The sequence below is a fragment of the Acomys russatus genome, unplaced genomic scaffold (assembly GCF_903995435.1).
Source record: "Acomys russatus unplaced genomic scaffold, mAcoRus1.1, whole genome shotgun sequence".
Classification (NCBI taxonomy): Eukaryota; Metazoa; Chordata; class Mammalia; order Rodentia; family Muridae; genus Acomys; species Acomys russatus.
In genome coordinates this window covers 35,776-54,405 of record NW_026131506.1, presented here as the reverse complement: position 1 = coordinate 54,405, position 18,630 = coordinate 35,776, and the positions used below count along the sequence as shown (strand labels likewise).

General features: G+C 47.2%; 1 protein-coding gene across 2 annotated transcripts; it reads right to left on the bottom strand.

Annotated features, from left to right (window-relative positions):
* Nucleotides 1-1,079: 1,079 nt before the first annotated feature.
* On the bottom strand, nt 1,080-16,503 carry Sash3 (SAM and SH3 domain containing 3). Of its 2 annotated transcripts, none has more exons than XM_051142693.1 (8): nt 16,261-16,503; nt 8,856-8,951; nt 8,342-8,488; nt 5,346-5,487; nt 4,027-4,175; nt 3,441-3,650; nt 3,130-3,280; nt 1,080-2,604 (listed from the first exon to the last, which is right to left on the bottom strand). In XM_051142693.1, exons 1-8 carry the CDS (start codon nt 16,501-16,503, stop codon nt 2,411-2,413), a joined length of 1,332 nt encoding a protein of 443 aa, XP_050998650.1. In that variant the 3' UTR covers nt 1,080-2,410. The 2 variants fall into 2 exon arrangements, with proteins under 2 accessions (XP_050998650.1, XP_050998651.1); XM_051142694.1 differs by having other exon boundaries at nt 1,080-2,601; nt 16,261-16,501.
* Between the last annotated feature and the right edge of the window lie 2,127 nt (nt 16,504-18,630).

Sequence of the window (18,630 nt, the reverse complement as noted above, 5' to 3'; positions counted from 1 at the left end):
TCTGTAATTCCAGTTCCAGACGATCCAACATCCTTTTCTGACCTCCCTGGGCACCAGGCACAAGTGTGGTGCATATTTATATATTTACATATGCAGATAAAACACTAGTACACATAAAAAGTATAATTTTAAAAAAGAATATGGATGCCATGTAGCCATCTTGCTCTGTGACTTTTTAGTCACCCACTCTAACCTCTCGGCTTGTTTCTTCCTCCATAAATTGGATGATAATGATGATCCTCACCTCACTATATAAATACTCAGTAACAATAGCAATTACTTAGCCATTCTCAGGGCACTTCTTGTGGGGAAGATAATGCTCATAGCTTTCTGATAGCCAGAGTCACTAGGAGCAGTGTGGTTGAACAGCCTGGAAGTAGAGTGGCCCCATATTTACTCTGGCAGCATATCTCACTCTCATTGGCCCTTCATAGTAGTTCAGGTAATACACAAAAGAAGCCCAGGGTCTCCATCACCATGTCACTTTCCAAGAAATGGCAATGCTTTAGTGTGTCCAGGGCGAGGCTCGGGAGGAAGGAAGGCTTCAGAAGAAAAGCCCTGCAAATACTAGCTGCAAATGCTTTTGCTCCCTGTATAGCACCCCACCCTCCTCCAGACACCATGTTGGACCCTTCTTCACAAGGCTCCTGTTTAAGCAATTATGGGAAGAGGGAAGTGGCTCTTCCTAGGCCAGCTCTTAGACCCCAGGAAGGCCTGTGGCTATGGTCATATGAGCCCTGTTCTCAGTAGGGATGTGTGGAAGGAAGGATGGAGCCAGCTGTAGCTTTAGATGGAGCATTAGATTAGCAGAGTCAAGAATACTTGCATCCTTGGGGAGGGGAAAGATGGCCCTGGAAGGACAATGCAGAGATCAGCTTTAAAAGCCAGGTGCAGTGGTCCATGCCTGAAATCCCAGCATGCTGGGAGGCAGAGGCAGGCAGATATCTTTGAGTTCAAGGCCAACCTGGTCTACAGAGTCCAGGACAGGCAAGGCTACACAGAGAAACCCTGTCTCAGGAAAAAGATGATCTTTAAAGAACTTTCAATCCCTCCCCCAACCCTCTCTACATAGGAAAGAAAACAGGAGACAGTAATTAAGTTCTATTTATATTTATTGCTACTAATTTGTCTGCCTGCTATCCCTTATTTACATTCAACTCCTTCACTCAAATTAGATTTTAGGAAAGTACTTAGTAGTAGATCAGAAGCATGTCCACTTACTAAGCAAGTAGTCCTACCTGTGATGGGCACAGTTGCTTCTGCATCATGAAGGGATGCTCTTGCTACTGAACTCAAGGGTACCCCAGTAATAGATGTGATGATCTCTTGACCCCTTGGAGCTAGGGCACTAAACCCTTTAGCAGAGCAATGTTAGGTACAGTGGAGCCTCCAATGTCAAGCAAAAGGCTTCCCTTGCTTATGAAAATCCACATAAATGAATAGGCCTGGGCCCATACCTGCACCTGGCTTGCAGGAGGCAGTTGTGTTATTGGAAGGCAGCTGTAGCCATCTTCAATCAGCCTGTGAGAAATCGCATTTGAAGGGTCCAAGGAACATGTGGGGACACTTATCATATGACATGTGGGCATTGTTTTAAGCTGGGAAAAGGTGTCATTCAGTTTGAGTCACATGGGAAGGTCTGAAATGGATGAGAAGGAAGCGCTATTTCATTGGAAATCCTAGGTCCTTCCAGCATCTTCAAGAAGCCCACTGGTGTCCTGGGTGGCAGACAGCCTGGAGAGCACATATTTAATGGTGCAGAATGTCAGCTGCACAGTGGGGCCCTCAATAACTGCTCATTCTAGTCCTTTACCAGACTGAAGCCAAAAGAAGGGCAGACATATAGTGCAGATCTCATGGTGACTTACTGGTCAGACCTCTAAAACGTTGAAAGAATAGTGGGGACAATAGGTGCAGCTTCCTTCCCACCTCACTGACGGAATTCTGGACTCACCTATGTCCAACTGAGAGCCTTAGAAACAGCTAGCTTCCCCAGGGATTTAAAGACTGGCTTGAAACGGTGGTTTGGTGTCCTTCTTAGAAGCAGTGTGACAGTGGTGTGACGGTAAGAAGGTTTAGTGGGGCCGTGGTTGCGAGGCATGACTAGGTAGGTCCCTTGGTGCCCAACTTGTATGGCCATAGTGGGAGAATGGGAGGTGCCAGAAGGGGCCATTCTGTCAGTCACTGGTGGAGGGAGAGGGTCCAAAGGGCAGCATATGCCTTTTGGCAGTCCTTTATTCCCTCTATCTGAACCTGTAGCATCCTGGCAGGGCCTTCAGCCATAAACATCCCTGGGGAAGCAGGGCCAGATTCTGCACCAGTCCTCTGGTCCTGAGCCATTATGGGAGGCCACACCCATCCCTGCAGTCTCTGCAGCTAGGGCTCAGCCTCGGCCTATGCCATCTTCACTTCAAGGTGCCCCGGTCAGGGAGAGACCCTGCAGCTGCTCCTCTGTGCCTGTCAGCTCTGCCTCATCACGCCCACTCTCTGAGCCCTCGAAGCAACCAGAGTCGCGTGGGATGTCCACCTTGGGTTCTGACACTGTGTGCACCACAGGCTCCTGGCTGCTCTCGGCACCTTCTTCGGCCTCTTCACTGCCAGCTGCTTGGGATGAAGACAAAATGGAGGGACTGGGTCCTAAACAGGTTAGGGATAGAGGTAGGGGTGGGGTGGCAGGGTGTTTTCAGAATCCCTCGGGGCCTAGGCCTGGGCAAGTCTCTTGTAGGCAGTCAGCTCTTCTGACTCCTTCTGGTACCTCAGCTTCTTTCCTCCAGACTTCCAGCACAGAAAGTGGGAGCTGTTCCCAGGCCCAAGAGGTCAAACATCACCAGCACTAAGCTGGAACTAGGCAACCTGGACTTGGACTCTGGGGCTATTACCTAACTTCATGCAAATGCTTTACCTTCTCTGGCCTTAAGCTCCCTTGTGATCCACAAGGGAGTTGGACCTGATTTACTCCTATGACTTGCCCCACCCGCTGCCAACACATTTCCCTGGAAACACCAATTCAATTGTAGAAAAGTGCCTTCCTACTGCAAAGGGGGCTGGAGGGCAGGGAAGAGCCTGATCAGAGTACAGTGCCTCCAATGCCAGTGAGAACCGGTGCCCTCCCCCACCAAAGCCACTCACTGTCATAGTCCAGCAGCAGCTCGGCAGCCGTGAGCAGCTTGGCCCGGTGCTGTGGGTCCATAATGTTCAGTTCATTGAGGTGTGTTTCCCGCAGCTCTTTGAAGTCTTCCAGGGTCTGGTAGCCATTGAGTAGGAGGGTGGATGTGTGTTCCTGGGGGGGGGGGGAGGGTAAGAGCACAGTCTCCTTGATAAGCCATCCCGGCCTGGAACATTTCCCCTTACACATAGCAGCGTGTCCCCATTGGCCCCCCGGCCCAGTGGCAAGTATGCCTTCTCAGTTCCCAGACAATACTGCAAGTTCAAACTCAAACCTCCAGGCCAATGCGCTCCAGCAGTTCATGCAGAGTCTTGGGCTTGGGCCGCTTGCCTTTGCTCTGTCGGCGGCTGGGGCGCACAGGCCCCACAGCCTCCTCTGGTAGCACATCCACATAGATGAATTTGAAAGAGCCCAGCTTGCCATTGAGCAGGCCCAGCCAAGTGCCCACAGGTGGCTTTTCAATGATCTGGATCACATCTCCTTTCTGGGGGGTGGGATGGGGGGGGGGAATAAGGGGGTGAGGTAGAAGAAGAGAACAGAAAGAGAACACTTGGCTTCTGCTGATGCTTTCATATTTTGGTTCTTTTCTTCTCTCTCTCTCTCTCTCTCTCTCTCTCTCTCTCTCTCTCTCTCTCTCTCTCTCTCTCTCTCTCTCTCTCTCTCTCTCTCTCTCTCTCTCTCCTGACACAGGTTTTACTGTTATGTTGTAGACCAGGCCGGCCTAGAACTCACAGAGATCCACCAGCCTCTGCCTCCCGAGTGCTGGGATTAAAGGTGTGCGCCCCCACTGCCCTGCTCTGCTTTCTTTCTTTATGGCTGAAGCCTGCTGGGCTCTGGAGGGACACAGGTGCCCACTTTACCTGCAGTTTCAGTGAGTCGTGGTCATAGGGGCTGGGTGTGAAGTCAGTGTGGACTCGAGCACGCCCACAGAAGGGCCCTGTGTACTGGGGAGCAGATGCCTCCTCCATGAAGCTTCCAGAGCTGGGCCCAGGGCTACAGAGTTCACTGCCTGCAGAAGAAAGACAGAGAGTAAGCATATCTTTGTCCCAAGACAGCTGCGGGGGGGGGGGGGGGGGGGTAGGCAGTGCCTCGCAGGGGCACTACAGGGAACCCCCAGGGAAACACACTGAGGACAGATGGTGTACTTTAGCAGGAAGCACAAAAGTGTCTTGGGCTAATTCTCTTAGCCATTCTGATGATGCATGGCTTTTTCTTCTAGGCCTTTATACAATGAAGAGTTGATAGCTGCAGAACTGGCCCACAGAGACTAAAGAATGGGCAAATCCAGAAAGCCTCTGGAGCCCAGCAGGGGCAATGCCCTACTGAACAGATGAGGAAATCAGAGGCCACGTAGGCCTCTCATTATCCTTGGTGGCACTGGGTCTGCTACACTCCAGGTCTCCTTACCCCCAGTATAGTGCCCCTTTGGCACAGGAAAAAAAAAAGCATACCTTGCAAGGTTCTTTTACTTTCTCTATTTTATAAGACTCAGCGTTTAGCAACAAAATCTTATTAAAAAAATGCAGTCAGACTCTTTCTACCAGAGAAGGGCAGAATGATGGATGTTTTAAGTGGATTTCAGTGGGGGGGGGGGCAGAGAGAGAGAGATGTCTGTGGAGCCAGAGAAAGAGTGACAAAAATGGGAGGAGCCAAGGGGTTTCTCCTTCTTGGCTAGCTCCTGAACTTCTAGAAGATTGCCAGTGGTACGATAAGCCCAGTCAAGAGAGGTCTTGGGTCCAAGAAGATGACTCTTAAGAACTGAAAACTCTGGACTCCAAGGTGGGATGCTTCAGATAATCAGGGGGCTGTGGCATGTATGTCTTCTTAGACAGCTGAGGACACACTGGCCCAAGAGGACAATGAAGTTCTCCCTCTTCGTGTGGGCATTTGCAGGCCTCAGATAGCAAGTGGAAGCTCCTGCAAGGCAGATCTGAGCTCCATACTGGGTCACGTGACAAGCCATGTACCTATGCTGAGCCTCTGTTTCCACCTCAACAGCAGTGCAGGTCCTATCAGGTTGTGAGGAAGATTTGGTGTGAAGTGGGTTAAGGAGGTTCCAGTAAGTAGAAGACAAATACTCATTTCTCTTTCAACCCTTTCCCAGAAAAGCCTTTGGCACTGCCCCAGTCTAGTTCTTTCCTCCAGTGTTGGCAGATGTCCCCTTGCTTCCCCTACTCACCTGTTGATGGCTGGCGGCTGAGTGCTGGCAGTTCACGTTCCTCCTGCTCAGAAAATGCCAGGGCCATCTTCTCAGGACCGGGGCTGTCCAGGCTGCAGTCTGGAGATGTTGGGGAAGCTGAGCCTTCCTCCAGTGTGTCTCCCTACAGGAACAGTGTTGGAATCTCTGAGAAGCCCTGCTGTGGTAACATGGCCAGTCCCCAGTGCACTGGAACTGCCTATGAGCTTGGTTCTGATCCCATTTTTGTTACAGGCTCAGGGACCACATTCTGAACCTTAGTTTCCTCTTTTGTAAAAAACGGGATTGGCAGGCCCGGTTTTCATATGTCACAGAAAGAGGCCCCCAGTGCACTGAGTGAACATACATTATTAGCTTCCAGTGCTGATGGACATGAAAAGGCCAAAGCAACTAAACTTGGACTTGGTTGGGCTGTTATCACGACCCAGTCAGGCAGACGACTGTGTCTGAGAGCAAATGTCCACATTCTTGTGTGTCAGGCTGGCCTGCCATTTCATTTAATCCTCACAGTAATACCTGAAGTTAAGTAGCATGATTGGCCTGAGTTTTAAGCCAGATAACTTTGTCAGGGCCTATGGGAAACAACAACCAAGCTGCCTGGCTCCAGAGCTCCTCAAATCTCAACTTGGTGCATCTGAGCATGGTGTTTATTAGCCTGTTCTTTTAGAATAAAGGACTGGATCATTTGCCAATTTCTTTTTTCTTTTCTTCTTTTGTTTTGTTTTTTGTTTTTCATTTGCCAATTTCTATGTTGTGAATGTTCCCCATCAATGGTCAACATCCAGGTACCATTGCATGTCCCTGTATGTGTTGTCAGAAGAGATATCTAGGTTATTTCCATTGTATAGTTACTGTACACACACACATCAGCAACACATGTAGGAATACCAAGTTGTACTGGAATTAGGATATGATGAATTGTGAAGATTTTTAGCATCACCATTGTCCTAGCTACTTTTGTGTCAACCTGACACAAGCTAGAGTCATCAGAGAGGAAGGAACCTCAGTTAAGGAAATACCTCCATGAGATCCAACTATAAGGCATTTTCTTAATTAGTGATCAATGGGGGAGGGCCCAGCCCATTGTAGGTGGTGCCATCCCTGGATTGGTGGTTCTGAGTTCTATAACAAAGCAGGCTGAGCAAGCCATCAAGAACAAGCCAGTAAGCAGCATCCCTCCATGACCTCTGCATCAGCTCCTGCCTCCAGGTTCCAGTCCTATTTGAGTTCCTGGCCTGACTTCCTTCAATAATGAACTATGGTGTGGAAGTATAAACCAAATAAACCCTTTCCTCTCCAGATTGCTTTGGTCATGGTGTTTCATTACAGCAAAGGTCATCTTAATTAGGACAACCTCTGTTTTTAATAGGATATATTTTATTTAAAGCTCTCTGTCTCTCTGTGTATGTCTTTGTGTCTCTGTCTGTCTCTGTCTCTCTGTCTGTCTCTGTCCCTGTCTCTGTCTCTGTCTGTCTCTGTCTGTCTGTCTGTCTGTCTGTCTGTCTCTGTCTGTCTGTCTGTCTGTCTGTCTCTCTCTCTCTGTCTCTCTGTCTCTGTCTCTGTCTCTGTCTCTGTCTCTCTCTCTCTCTCTCTCTCTCTCTGTGTGTCTGTGTGTGTGTGTGTGTGTGTGTGTGTGTGTGTGTGTGTGTGTGTTTGGTAGTGTTAGTGATTAAATCCAGGTCTTTGTACCAGCTAGGCAAGTACTTTACCACTGACTTCTGTTAGTCTATAGAAGCTGATTTCTAATACTTGTATGTAACAACTACCTTGCAAAATTATGACAATTAACCAACTGCCATCACAAGCTCGTTAAGCTGGATCCAGGACTCAAGATTCCTGTAAGAGCCAACAATGCAAGCAGCCTACTGTGTGCTCTAAGCCACTAGGGCTGTGCCTGCCCGCCTAGTCCACTGTATCGCCTTCCTCCCGGGGCTGAAGTTATCAACCTCCATTTCCTTTACAGTCTTTGAGTTAATGGTGGTTCAACTGATCTATCTTTTTAAGGTTTAGTTTTTAAAAAATTATGTATATATGTATGTGTGGGTAGGGTGATGTTGGGGGTGGGGTACATGCATATCAGTACAAGTGCCTTCAGAGGGCAGGGTACAATACCTAAAGAGGGCATTGGCTACCTTGGAGCTGGAAGTGCAGGTGGTTTTAAGTCAATCAACATGGTTGTCGGGAATCATACTTATGTCCTCTGAAAGAGCAGTACACACTCTTAATTGCTGAGCCATCTCTTCGGCCCCACACTCTTTGACTTTCTGATGGTTACAAAAAGATACCGTTCAGTGGGAACCACACTTTAAATCTTGCATTTGGATCTTCGCCCAGGTTTGCACTATGGAGTGTGATCCTCTCTGGTGATGCTGGGTAGCATGCTGCAGGAAGTCATAGCTCTCCATCAGCCACAAATGCCATGAGGAGAAGCAAGTGACACTTATACACAGTGCTATGTTGTTAAGCTTAGTAGTGTTCTTAGTAGTAGTGGTAGGTTAGGGGGTATGTGTTCTTGACTCATGGCATTCTTAAGGCTTATCAGATGTAACTACATGGTAAACAGAAGAACATCTATATTTTTCTCTCTGTTTTCCTGGAATCAGGCCTTCTTAACCAATCCCAGGGGCTTCTTCCAATCAAAGCTTTAAGCTGGATATATATGCCTCAGGAGAGCTTATCTTCCGTTCAGCAGCCTGTCTTTACAGGAAGCTTCTGTTGCCCAGACTTTCATCTTTCCTCAAACTCAATTCTCTCCCAGCCAGCCTCCTGCTTCCTCAGGACTTCTTGGCTGTGCTGCCCATGGCCGCTGGTGACCCCTGTGCTCCCCCATCACCTCCATGTGAACATCCTCTTTGCATTGAGCAGCATTTGCACATCTGAGTAGTGACTGTCCAGGTGATCATGCTCCCTTCCCTGCCAGAATGGCCTCCTTAGCCCTCTTTGGCCTCAGCCCACCACCCTTGGATTCTAGGCCTCACCATCTCCTCTGACAGGGCCTTCACCATCATCTTGCCCATCTTCCTGTTCATGGTTCGGGAAATGACTGCTCTCCATTTCTTTCCCAACTTTTTGCCACTCTTCCCAGAATCCTCAGGGGTAACAACACCCGCATCATCTTCTGGAATCTGTGACAACAAAAGAAGAGGTTCAGGGCCCATGGTAACTCTGGCTTGGATCAGGTCTTGTGATATAAAGAAGTCTTCAAGGTCCTTAGGTGGGTGGGCCTGGTGGGATGGAGAGTTACTTCATCCCCCTTCTCATCAGGCCCAATCCTGTTCTCAGCCTTATTCGTTTGTAATTTAATTTGCTTTCTACTATGTAATTAATATACATATGATGTTTAGGCCCAGGAATTTGGTGCCTAGGAGACGTGGACCTTCTGTGTTAAGGAAGCTTTGTCCCAATAATACTAATCCCTCCTATTTCCACTCTACCTAGCCACCCCCTCTTCCCTCACATAACAGACGCCACCAAAGAATCTCTGAAACTCACATTATCATCCAGGTTAAATTCTTTCTCGCTCACCACAGGGGAGCTGGGCTTGGATTTGGCAAAATCCTTGAAGCTGCTGGAGCGCTGAAGTGAGAGCTGGAAGAAATAGAAATGTTGTAATCAGTGGTGCTAGAATGCTCGCCCAAGGGTGGATCTCTACTCCCTTCAGGGCACACACACCCACATCAAGGCTAGGCAGAGCAACACGAACCCTGAGGCAAAGGCACAAGATGTAGCTTTCTTCCTTCTATCCCTGGCCACAGAACAAATGACTTCTGGCCTCCAGTGCCTCATAGCTCAATGAAGCTCCAGGCTAAACCCAGATTTCCACTGCCGACCTTTGGTCTCAGAACCCTGGCTTGAAAGATTCGATGGGTCAGAGTCAATCTGTTACACTTTAGCATATATGAAAATGTCATAAGTGAACTGGGAGGAGGTCCCTCCCAAAAGCAAGACTCTGGCTTCTACACACCGGCTGCAGGCTGAGCCAGGTTGCTAACACAGTGACAGGGGCAAACATTTAGGACTACAGCCTGACGAATTCATGTCCCAAGAAGAGGAAGGCAATCCCACCAGATGCCTGACATGACACTTTCTATAAAAACCACCACAGTTGAGTCTTATTTATAGAAGGTGCCTATAGATTTGGCTCCTAAATGAGGAGAGCTAATTCAGTTCCAGACAACCACCATTTTCTCTTGATTCATCTCAGCTTTTAACCTCAGCCACCAATGAGAGGAGCTGGCAACTGCTGACTTTTGCTGGAGTTTGGACTTTCAGGCATGGGCTATTGTTTGTGTTGATGAGACTGTCTTCAGGAATCGATCTTTAAAAGTGTACATGCTGAGCTATCAGCCAGAAGACAGGACAAGACGGTAATGAGGGTGGCCACAGATGCAAAAAAAATTGAGGCTAAGCCTGTGTCATGGTGAATAGATAAGACCAGAAGACACACACAGGAACCAGGGTTCGCAGATGGCCAGACAGATGGAGTAGAGATAGACTGCAGACACCCAAGATAAGGCCTTGAGGAACCAGAGCTCCAAACCAGGACTAAAGCTGAAGGTTTCACATCCTTCTTTGTACTAAATGGGGGTGTGTCCAGTGACAACCCCATCCCCACCCCCAGAGCATGGGGTGGCAACACTTGCCCCTCAATGACTGCAATTTAACCTAACTCCTACAAGACTGCGCTGTAGCTGTCTGGTACTTTTTCTGGGTCTTGACCAAGGCTGAATCAGCAACTGGGTTTCAGGGTCATATATTCCTAGAGGTAGCTGACCAGAAACTAGGTCAGCAGTCAAGCCAAGCAGAAATTAGCTTCATCCGGGGCCTCGTCGGTGGGGTGCCTGGAGCCTCGTTTGATAAGCTTCCTTTGTGATAGAGACATGGAAAAGGAGACTGTGAGTGGGTATACAGACAGGAATGTCTGACCATGGGTGATTTCCACGGTTCCCATGCATCTCCTTTATCCTTAGCACCCCCTCCCTCTATTCTTTTCCCCCTTTTCTTCTTTTCTTTCCCCTCTCTCCTCTACTTTCCATCTATTTCCTTTCCTTGTATGGTCGGAAGCAGCTGCCTGGATAACTTCCCCCTCTTATTGCATGGAAAAGAGGGAACAGAGAGAGGGTGGGCAGCAGGCTAGGTTGCTATTTATAGGCCGATGGGGCCTATTGTGGCCTTCCCTCCATAACTGCTTGGCCTAGTCTCCAGATCTGGAGGCTGAGAGTCGCCCCTGAAGCCCCAGGGACTGGTGGGGCTGGAAAGCAAGCAAGAGGGCAGACGTGGGGTGGGAAGTAAGCTTTGTTAGGGAAGAGTAAGCTCATGGCTGGCCTGTTCTCTATTCACAGCTCTTTCCCAAAGCCTTTTCCTGTCATTAATCTGCTGGCTGGGAGGCTGAGAGGCTGGGAAGAGAGAGAGGAGAGGCCTTTGACTCTCAGGCTTTTGTGATGGCCCCTATGTCTGAGCTTAAGCCCAAAGCATGAGGAGATAATTCTGGGGCTTGGGCCCAACTGGCCACACCATAGTTCACATAAATAAATATGTCAGGCTCATATTCTTTAGGTGACCAATGCCTAGAGTCAGCTAAGGTGGCATTTAACCAGGCCTCCCTCCATCTTCAGGGGCAGCTCCAAATATCCTGGCTGACTATTGCTTACTATGGGATAACCCAGCCCAGAGGTGAGTTGAAATCCATGAGATCAGGTTTTGTTTTTGTTTTATCTGTCTTCCTTTTGGGGTGAGGCCTGGCTGAGAGTTGTGCCAGCAAGTGAGGAAGTTCCGTTACTGATGGCCTTTTTTTGAGCCTAAGGAGAGCATGCGAGCCTCTTAGAAACAGCTACACTTTGGGCACTGGGCGTTGCTAAGTTCAACTTTGGTATGACTCTGGCATGTGTGGCCTCACATGACTTATTTAACCTTCAAACCTCAGTTTCTTCTTTTCTGCCACTGACCAGCTGTGTAAGTTACTATTTTCTCTGTGCTGTCGTTTCCTCATTAGTAAAATGAAGATAAAAGCCTCTACTGCACTGAGCTGTTGTCAAGTTGATCTGGGTATCCATCCAGCACTGGGAGCTTCACCTGGCACATCTGTCCCTCCTAGGGCACTGGGTTATGTTTAGCTTTTTGTATGACCCATCTGCAAACTCTTAACGCGGACATTCTCCCACCTAAAGCACTGTATGCTTCTAGCAATTGCCAGAGAGAAATCTCCTATAGCTTCGATTTACTTGGATACAACACGTATCAACTATAGAATGAATTAATTGCATCAGAATCATATAGGAGCACAGTACCCAGCAATGCAACTATTTCAACAACATTCTTTCTTCCAAAAATATGAACAATCTCACCACCACACAGTTGATGAAAACTGGTCAGCTTTCTCCAAAAGTATGACACTTAATTCTCCCTACACAAAAGTCAAAGCATGGAGCAACTCATTTATGCTCTTGGAAGTCAGGAGAGTGGTTACCCTTGGGGAGGGGGTGTATGGGGTGACAAGTAGGCTTGTGAGAGAAGCTTCTGGAATTTCAGAAATGGCTTATTTCTTGAGCTGAGTACAGCCTACCCTGGGGAGAGCCATTTTATTGAAAGTTGCTATATGGATAGCATACTCAGAAAAAAAAAAAAAAAAAAACAACATTTTTTTTTTACTCCAGTTTCAAAGGCAGCATCCTTACAGAAATCCTCCTCCCATCACCTTTCATAGCTTCATACTGGCCCAGGTGGCTCACCTTTCTTTCCTACATCTCCCTCGAATTGCCCCCTAAGTCATTCAGTAGTTCAGGCCCTAGTCTCTGTGTGTATGGGAAACCTTCATAGAAAGGTTAACTACCGGCTGGGCAGTGGTGGCGCAAGCCTTTAATCACAGCTCTTGGGAGGCAGAGGCAGGTGGATCTCTGTGAGTTTGAGGCCAGCCTTGTCTACAAACTGAGCTCCAGGACAGCCAAGGCTACACAGAGAAACCCTGTTTCAAAAAATCGAAAAACCAAAAAAAAAAAAAAAAAGAAAAAAGAAAAAGAAAAAGAAAAGAAAAGAAAGGTTAACTACCACCCATATGCCCAATAGCCTGCCAGGTGACAGCCTATTCCAGCGTCACTAACCCCATAACTAACCCCATATTACATGCCCGCCTCTCAGTGGAGGAAATGGAGATGCAGAGAAATTATTTTAGGCAGAGTCCCATGGCTGGTAGTGGAAACACAAAAGGAGGGCACTCCTAAACACTGGAAGGCCATACAATTACAGTGCTTGTGTCACCTCACAGCTAGCACAGTCACTCTCACACCAAGATAGAAATGGACTGAGCACAGTGCTGACTATAGGTGCTGTTTTCCTGGAGTCACCAGGAGAACAGGTTGGGGCAATTGTGGAGGAAGAATATTTGAATGGGCCCAGGTGGGAGATACGATATTCCTCCATTTGGAGCTAGGAAGCATTTGAATGAGAGTGAGAGCTAGGGGTAATCTGAGAGGATGTAATGGTGGTTATGCCCATAGCTGTTCTGAGAGTCAAGGCAGAAAAAGCTACAAAAGGTCCTTGCTAACCATGCCAAGGGATGTAGGCATTCCCCTGTGCATAATGGGAAACCACACATCGACTATTATTTATCCACAATGTTTAGGACCGAAAGTGTTCCACGTGTCAGATTTAGGCTTTTGAGATAGTGCCTCAAGCAGCCCAGGCTGCCCTCTAATTTGCTATGTAGTAGAGGATGACCAATACTCAAGGGGTGGAGGATGTCTCAGCCGTTAAAGGCTAGGCTCACAACCAAAAATATAAGAGGTAGATGATAATGCCTCTGCCTCTTGAATCAATCTTCATTACATATATCAAATTTATGGCTGCCATACTCAGTTTACAAGAACCGAGAGCTTTATGAATAATAAATAAGCATCCTACTAACTGAGCTACCATCATTAGCGCTTCCTATTAAAAACTATAATATTTGAATATATCTAATGAGATATTTTGGCAATGAGACATCTAAACATGAATTTCATGTATGTTTCATATGATCCTCATATATGTAGCTTGAAGGTTATTTTATATAACACTGATAGTGTGCCTGTGCTTTGATCGTGGCCTGTCATATGAGGTCAGGTGTGACATTTTCTACATGTTGCACCCTGTTGATTTTCAAAAACCCTTCAGATTTTGGAGCATTTCCAATTTTCGTAATAATGCTGCTTAGCCGGTAGACTACAAAGCATGTGTTGTTGGGATGATATTCTAGAAAAATGATGTGGGGGCCCCCATGGAGAGCAATGTACTAGTATTGGCAAAGAGAGGAGAAGACACTGGAAGGGGCGCACAAAGCTAGAACAAACTCCTCTCTATTTCTTAGACCCTGACACTGCAGAGCATCCTGTCCTTATGGACCATAACAGGTACCATGTTCCAAACCAGCCATCCCCAAGGCCTACCCTTTCCTCTGCTCTGTTGGCTTGTCTCCTACTCGCAGACCAAATCTTATGCTTGTTACTCACTCCTAGTGCTTCTGAGATCAGTAAGGGGACAAGAGGGTGCAGAGAGAAAGAGATAAGATTCCAAAAAGTAAGCACCCTGCCTTGGATCCTTGCAATTCACTAGCCTGTGATAGCTCCGGCCCATTTCACCAGTCTGAGTCCAGGGTGTGAAATCAGTATAAAAATAATAGCTGGTCCTTACTCTGAGATTACAGGGGAAAGTCAGCAAGGCAATCACGACTGAAGTGCAGAGTGTGGTGTGTAGATCTTGTTTCCTGTGCTTCAAGGTGGAAAACCACGGTTTATTCTCAGCAGTGTCTTTCCTATCTTGGCTCATGCCAAAGCAAGCACCCCCTTGGAGGCAGGAGCACATGTGTGATACAGTGCTCTCACAGCTATTATCCTACTGCTCCCGACCTCCAGAGGTTATTTTTCTTTCAGAGGGGAAGCAACTCAGGCCCACAGGAAGTCAATGAACTGTCTAGGGTCCTATGGCAACAAGGCAGGATTCCAAATCCCCTTACTTGCCCCTCTCCCCAGCACATTCTCATTGGCTGAGGGAAAAGATGAGGCCAGAACAGGAGGGAGGAGCTTCCTTTGTCCATGTGCATGCCCTTCCACCATTTCAGCTCAGTTTCTGAAGGGAAAGGACTGGACTTAGGTCACCTAGCAATCAAAGATGGAACTGGCTATTGTCTCTGGGCCTTGGGAAGGTGCCACAATTTTCTGGTTGTACTAAGGGAATTTTTAGAGTGTGGGGCTGGGGTATGTAGAAGCAAGCTCTTCTTGCCTCCTGGAAGCTTTGGCAGGGATAAGGTGCAGTTTGCATGGACTATCCTTCCCTAAAGAATATGGACCACAGACTTTTCTAGAAGAAACCTGGAGGAATTCCCAGAGGCCCATCTGCCAAATGCAGGATCTGGGTAATTGGAAGCAAGAGAGAGGAAAGGGATTTCTTGGTCTGTGTGCCTTGGCACCTCTGCCTGAGGTAGCACTGGGTCCTAGTGTCACAGTGTCAGCTCTTTCTCAGACTCTTTCCTCTAGCTTGATTCTCTTGTGGTTTGGGGCCTACCAGGGTCTATATAGAAGTCTCTGTTTCTCTCATGAGCTTGAGAGCAAGGGGAAGTGGCTTGGCTCTGAGGAGTAGCAGCCAATGGCAAGCTTAGTTTAGGTGGGGTGGGGGGGTGACGGGGCCCTGTGTGAATAGTCACAAATCTCCCCCTCCTCCACCTACCACCTTAGAGAAGCAGCTGAGCTGGGGAGAGTACAGCCAAAAGTGGCAGCCACCCAGATCCTCAGAGACGAGACAGGATGTACACCCCAGTGCTCTGAGCCAGTTTCTCAGCTGTCACCCTCTGCCTGGGAACTGTTCTCCTGACAAGGGGGGAATCCCCCCATAGTGTACCTGAGTTGAAGTCCAGGGGAACCTGGATAGGACACAGTGAGAGTCCTGGAGGCCACTGACTATGGTTTGGGTGTTAGGATGCAGTTAGGCCTGCTTTGGAACATTTCCGTGGTCTCACTAGACATGGAGGCCAGACAGACTGATTGCCTGGGAGAACTCTACCATGCAATGAACTCTCTATATACAGCCAGAGAAACCTGGATATAACAGAGTCTTCAAGAATTGTTTAGTCTAGCTGCCATCTCCCAGAGATGAACACCTCAGCCATCTATGACAGCTACCGTCTTTCCTGGCCTTTGAAATCACCCTCCTTCTCCCCCACGAAATTTTTCTCCTCAGCTCTCACACCTACTCACCATGTCATCAGCTTCATTTCTCATTTTTCGTAAGTTCTCCCTGCCCAGAAAGAACCTGTCTAACCCCCCTGAATTTTTACCGCATTTTGGTGGGCCCTTTTCCTGAGTTCAAAAAGCACCTAGTGATTCATCTCTAGTGGCCCGAGGAGCTATAGTAGATCCAAGCCCACTGGGCAAGGGCATGGCTCCTGCCAAAGAGTCGGGGATCGCGGCCACCTTGGCTGGGTAGGCTAGTGGGGCCCTTTGAATGAGATGGTTTCCAAGAGGACATACCTGAGCAGAAGGGATACAGAAGCAGGCTAGGGAGGGACAGAATCAAGTATGTTCTTCGGATTCGACTTGAGCACTGTATTTTGTAATTGTCAAACTGAAGTCTGTGGTTCTAGCTCCTAAATTCTTTAATCTCATCGTTGTAGGGTTGTATTCTGTAACTCTAGACTTCTAAAGGTCCAGCTCATACCTCTATACTCCAGAGATTAAAAAAATGTCTTCCATACTTTTACTACTCTAACGATTGTTGTTGAGTCCCGTTCCTTTGCTTTCTGGGAGAACCCTCACCTACAAGCTCAGCATACAGCCTTGGCTCAACTTCCCCCTTCTAAGAGTCCAGGAGGGGATTGGTGGAAAGTGTGGAGGAGGGGAGGAAGGAATGAGCGCTCAAAGATGCTCCTCACCTTTTTCTTCTGAGTGGGCTCCTTGTCACTGGCGTTGGAGGGTTTGCGACGCAACATGGTCCCTCTAATGTGATGACACTCCTGCTCTGTTCTCCAAGGTGCTGAGATGCAGCAAAAGTCTCTGGCTAAGCCTCCCCGGCCCAAGCCAGGTGGCACAGCATAGACGGAGCCTCCGGCTGCCACTCTTACTGCTGCAGTGGCAGCTTGGGGGTACGGGCCATGGACACCCAGCAGCAGCAGCATACAGGAAACCTTGCCACGTGACCTACTCTTACAGCAATCATGGCCCCCGCTGGCCTCTAGGGAGGAAGGAAGTCCCAGCTTCAGTCTCCAGAGATTCTGATGCAGACAGAGCTTGAGCTGAACAATCAGAGAAAAGCCTCTCAACCCTGTTAGTCTCATGTCATTCACCAGCAGTCCTTTTACTCTCTGCCTTATCCAGGTTGTATCCTCACTCACTAAATCAGGAATCGGAAGGGGAACAGTCCCCGCTTGTTGAATAAATCCCCCCAGTCTATTTGAATCATCAAAATCATTACTACTATTACAATTACCATTAGTGTCACCCCTATGGCCATCATCTTGGTGGTCATCACTATTGCTACTATTACCAGATAGCCACTGGTGCAACACCAATGACCCCTACAGCCATCATCCTTCCTACCATCCCACTGCCGTCAGCACAGCATAGCCATGACTGGTAAAGCTCTCATCTCTTCAGATATTTCTACTGCTTCATCATCCTTATAGCTGCCACCCTTACAGACATCTTCATGATGTTCTCAGCCCTACTACCTTCAGTTACCCTGTATTCACCATTCCTATAGTCCACATTTCCATCAGCACATATATGTATGTCTCTCATAATAGATGAGGTGTGCTTACACTTAACACCCCTCAGATGACACAAGAACAACTGAGAAACATTCGCAGGCAATGCCATGTCAACAACAGGTGCCCCATCCAAAAGGCATTTATCAAATGCCTATGCACCACACCCCTTTCTGGGTTATGTTTGGCAGAGGATGATGACAACGATAAGGACTACAATGATAATGATGATGATGACAACAACAAGAATTGGAATGATAATTTGCAGTGTTTAGGGGTCTAGCCCATGGCTTACACATGCCAGGTAAGTTTGCTACCATTGAGCATTGGTGGCAGACATTTAAATACTTTCAATGACTCCTGTTTACTACAAAGCAACTGGTATGCATCATATACATTTTATCAAATGAAGATGAATGAAAAGAACCCTCAAAAAAGTTTCATTAATTGGTTTCACACTGTTCAGATAAATACCCTTTACTGTTTCCATCATCTAACACCTCTAAGAACATGTTTACTTCTTAGAAAAATCCGATGGTACAGGAGGCAGATCATTGGTTTGGAGAGATTTAGAGAGATTGGAGGGACAGATAACTAAGGACATGTAGAACTTTTTGGAGGTGGTGAATATGTTTGTTTATTTTGATTGTGGTGGTCGTTTTATGAATGTATACCTCAGTAAAGCTATCTTTAGTTTTTTTTTTAGTGAGAAAACACATTTCATACACTGTTGGCGTTTGCTTTTCATGTGAAATATATCTAGGTTTTCTTATTTTAGAGTCTTGCTATGTATCCCAGGCCAGCTTGGAACTTGTGATCCTCATGCCTCAGCTTCCTGTGTGCTGGGGTCATAGATGCACATCACCATGACTGGATGAAATATTATGTGATTTTATGTAAGTATGTGCATGTACGTGTGCACACTCAGGATGTGTGCTTACCCATACACTCATATATACTGGCTAGAAATCGATGCCAGATTTTTTTTTTTTTTTTTTGCTTTCTACATTTTGTTTTGTTTTATTTTATTTTATTATTATTTTTTTGTTTTGTTTTGTTTTATTTTTGAGAAAGAGTCTCTCACTGAACCTGGAGCTCACGGTTTTCAGCTAGGCTAGCTGGCTAGTGAACTTCTGGGATCCACAGGTCTCTGCCTTCCTCCAGTGCTGGAGTTATAGATGTATGTCACTTCACCCAACTTTTATGTAGGTGCTAGGGATCCAAACTCAAGTATTTGTGCTTGTACAACAAGCTCTCCTCAAAGAGCCATCTTCTCAGCCTGAATTACATGATTTTTTAAAATGTTTGATTAGCATTCAGTTATGTGAACCCATAACAATTATCTTGCCTTGGTTGATTAAAAAAAAGTACTCATTGAATGTCCTTAAAGTAAACAATAATTTTTATAAGTTGGGGGTTTGTGGTTTGGTTTTCTTTTTTCGAGACAGAATTTCTATGTGTAGCCTTTGCTGTCCTGGTATACACTCTGTAGACCATGCTGGCCTTCAACTCACAGAGATCTGCCTGCCTCTGCCTCCC